Genomic DNA, 3,684 nt, shown 5'->3' with positions numbered 1-3,684 from the left:
GCCCCAAAGGGTCTCGGGGGGGGGACCCTGCCCCTCATCACCTCCCAGCAGAGTGGGGGATTGGGTGCAGCCAATGCTCCGAGCACCTCGGCATCCACACGGCTACTCCCAGGTGTCAGGCGCGAAGGCGAAGGGGCACAGCTTGTACCCGGCGCCCACGTAAAACTTATTCTGAAACTCCACCCTGCCGAGGAGAAGGGCCGGTGAGAAGCAGCGTTATGGGGGGATCGGTCACCCCCATCCCACCTGCACCCCCTGGGCCAGGCTCACCAGTGCAGGCGCAGGGCATGGAGGAAGGCAGAGAGCCCCTCCATCACCAGCAAGATGGCCACGGTCAGCACGGCGAAGGCAGCGAAGACCGGCACCAGCACCACGCCGCCCACGTAGCTCAGCCGCACGAAGCCGTTGCGCATCACCATGGTCCACAGGACCTCTGATAGCTCTGGGGACAAACGGAGGGAGTGAGGCTCTGCCTGGCGCCCGGGAGGGACACAGGCGGCCGGGGGGGACTCACGGGCATGGGCCAAGCTGAGCGCCCAGAGCCGCAGGTAGGATGCGGTGTTGGAGATGCAGCCCAGGCAATACTCAATGGTATGGATCGCCTGGTGCATGAAGATGTCAGCAAAGTCCAAGTGCTGCAGGGAAGGAGGGGACAGGAGACGTCAGTAGTGGGGCACAGCCTCCTGCACCCCACCACATGAGCCTGCCATGGCAGTCTCTCACCTTGGCATCAGGGCTGTGACCTCCACTCTCCACATCCTCCTTGGTGGCATTGACGCAGTTGCCGGCCTCCTGTCCCTCCAGCCGGCTGCGCGATGACAGCACCAGTGGTGAGACCCTGCTGCACCCTCCCACCTGAGCTCCCCCGCAGTGGCCCCAGCTTTACCCCAGGGCAGCCCGTCCTCGGTGCGTGCCGTCGGCAGTACAGGTAGAGCGGCGTCCCCAGGAGCAGGACGGGCACCGACGCCAGTGCCAACACCACCAACACCATCTGTACCGGCACCTGCGGCACAGGGACACCAATTTAAGGTCCCCTCCGGCACTGGGTACCCAAGCTGAGAACAGCCCCACTCATGACTCACAGGGGACCCCATCCCCACTGCACCATCCCCCAGAGGACTTCCAGCCTGGGCAAAGAGGAGGGTCCCCAGGTGGGTGCCCCTCATCTCGGTGGGGTGCTACCTGCCCCCGGTAGAGCGGGCGGTTGTCGGCGTTGGTGGTGAAGAGGAACATGTCAATGAAGTGGATGAGGATGCTGGGGGCCACCATGGAGTCGGCGGCGCTGAACTTGATCCACTTGTAGAAGATGAGGAAAACGAGGTAGCCAAAGAGTGCCAGGAGGAAAATCATCTCGGGCAGGAGCTCCAGTACCAGCCGGTGCCACTGCTGGAAGTGCCTGAGCAGGGAGACATCAGCCAGGCTCAGTCCAGCATGGCACATCCCCACGAGCCTTGGGCTCTCACTCAGATGTAGAGGTACAGGACCCCAACTCGCCCACCCCACCCAGGTGAGTCCAGCACCAGTCCCCTCAGCATGACCATGGGTGGCCAGAGCCCATGGGTGCAGCCATGGGGACTCACACATGGTTGAAGATCCCCAGCATAACACCAAAGCCCATGTGCACGATGCCCAGCACCACAGACATCTTCATCTTGAAGGAGTTGAGGAAGTTGAGGTGGTTGGTGGCCAAGCTCCAGATCTGTCATGAACAAGGTGGGTGAGACTCTTGGCCACCCCACTGAGGGTTCTGTCCCATCCTCTCCTCCACAGGACACTCACTGGGTCAATCCCAAAGGGATATGGCCCTTGGAAAACACCAGTGACGTTGGGGTCCATGGTGAGGGACGGGTGGGTGGCGAGGTAGGCAGAGCTGTGGGCAGAGTGAAGAGGTGTCAGTGCAGGCGAGGATCTGGGGGGGTTGTTCACAGGGGGGCTGGGGGTCCCACCTCCAGGAGGAGTGGTTGGCCATGGCGGCCACGCTCCAGGCAGAGGGGAAGATGACGGTGGCTTTGCTGAAGCACTCGTTGTAGATGAAGCCGGTGTAGATGGAGAAGGCCCCCATCAGCAAGATGAGGTAGCGCCCCTCGAAGAATGTCTGCCAGATCTGGTGGGGGCAAACACAGCTCTTGTGTCCCACACCACCTTCCCTGCCCCACACTGTCCCCCTCCCACACCACTAACCCTGCCCCCTACTGTCCCTGTCCCACACCACCAGTCCCATCCTATACCTCCAACCCCATTCCATGCCTTCAAGCCCATCCCATGCCCCCAGCCATGTCCCACACCTCCAAGCCTGGCCCCAACCATGTCCCCCTCACCTCGTTGCTGGCCTGCTTCAGGCTGGGCCTGTTCTCATATAGCACCATCCAGAGAGCAAAGAGGAACATGAGCAGCCCGTGCCCCACGTCCCCAAACATGATGGCGAAGATGAAGGGGAAGGTGATGATGGCGTACGGTGCTGCAGGGGCACAGGGACCATGTCACATGGGGCACCCCCCACCAGCCCTGGGCTGTGACAGAGGGCCTGGGGACCTTACCAGGGTTCACCTCCTGGTAGCTGGCCACCCCATAGGCATCCACGATGCTCTGGAAGCCAGCCGTGAACTTGTTGGTGCGGATGAGGGTCGGGGGGCTCTCCGAGGTGGGGATGCGCTGCACGAAGCACTCCACGCTGGAGCCGCTCTTGTACTGCAGGGAAAGCACCCAGCACCTGACCCACAGCACCCTCCTGCTCGGCATCCACCCCATCACGGCAGGAGGACACAGGGACACCGAGCAACCTCTGGTGTGAGGACACAGGGACACCAAGCAACGCCCAGAACCTTGACATGTAGACACCAAGCCCCAGCGCAAGGACACGGGGACACTGAGCAAACCCTGGCACGAGGACACAGGGACACCAAGCAACCTCTGGAACCAGGACATGGGGACACCAAGCAACCCACCGATCCCTGGCGCAGGGCATCCTGCACTTGGGTGAGGTCCCGCACGGGGCACCAGACCTCAGCGATGAGGCACTTCTCGGTGACATCGAAGCTGCACTGGTTGAGGATGAGGTAGATGGCCTTCATCTTCTGCACCTGCACCCGCCAGGTGGGCAGTGCAAGCACCACCTTGTCCAGCACCTGCGCCAGGTACTGCTCTGTCTCCTCCAGCACCTGCGGGCACCCAATATGGGTCAGGGACTGGGGCGGTCCCAGTGCAGCCCCCCATTGCCCACTGTGGTAGCCAGCTCACCACACTGAGGTCCTGGATCTGGCTGTGCAGCCTACTCATGGTGTCTGCTCGGCTGGCCTCACTCTCTGGATAGGGGTACATGTGGCAGTGGAAGCTGGGAGAGATGGATGCTGTCATGTCACCGGGTGCCAGAGCTCCCCGGGGTGGCCCAGTCCATCCCCGTGGGGGGTCCAGAGTGGGTCTTGCTAAATAAACCTCTGCATGGCTCAATGCATGGCTGCTGGCTCACCAGTCTGAGATCTTGTGGATCTTCTGCCCAATCTGCTCGCCCCAGTAGGAGATGAGGAAGATGACCCAGGTGATGCTCTCACCCTGGGGACAGCACAGCCCAAGTCAGCCCCAGCCGTCTCAGTCCCCCTTCCCTGCCAGCCCCCCACCCCAGTGCCCTGCTTACTGTGGCTGGGTCCTCCATGGGCTCGGGCATCTCCACGAAGCTGGCCACCAGGT

At 62.4% G+C, this 3,684-nt stretch overlaps 1 protein-coding gene across 1 annotated transcript in view; it reads right to left on the bottom strand.

The window, feature by feature from the left end:
- Nucleotides 1-102: 102 nt before the first annotated feature.
- Nucleotides 103-3,684, bottom strand: part of LOC104537870 — a gene marked incomplete at its 5' end in the record, with an annotated part of 4,353 nt that continues 771 nt past the window's right edge. Inside the window, 15 exon segments of the mRNA XM_010180885.1 lie at nt 103-184; nt 271-442; nt 515-635; nt 724-808; nt 915-1,003; nt 1,183-1,396; nt 1,581-1,699; nt 1,780-1,870; nt 1,947-2,104; nt 2,319-2,458; nt 2,538-2,688; nt 2,946-3,158; nt 3,238-3,331; nt 3,467-3,549; nt 3,632-3,682. Coding sequence (XP_010179187.1) covers nt 103-184; nt 271-442; nt 515-635; nt 724-808; nt 915-1,003; nt 1,183-1,396; nt 1,581-1,699; nt 1,780-1,870; nt 1,947-2,104; nt 2,319-2,458; nt 2,538-2,688; nt 2,946-3,158; nt 3,238-3,331; nt 3,467-3,549; nt 3,632-3,682 — 1,863 coding nt within the window.

This window comes from Mesitornis unicolor, unplaced genomic scaffold, assembly GCF_000695765.1.
Source record: "Mesitornis unicolor isolate BGI_N332 unplaced genomic scaffold, ASM69576v1 scaffold6003, whole genome shotgun sequence".
In the NCBI taxonomy this organism is placed as follows: Eukaryota; Metazoa; Chordata; class Aves; order Mesitornithiformes; family Mesitornithidae; genus Mesitornis; species Mesitornis unicolor.
Note: the sequence above shows the minus strand (reverse complement) of the source record. Positions and strands in the feature narration are given on the sequence as shown.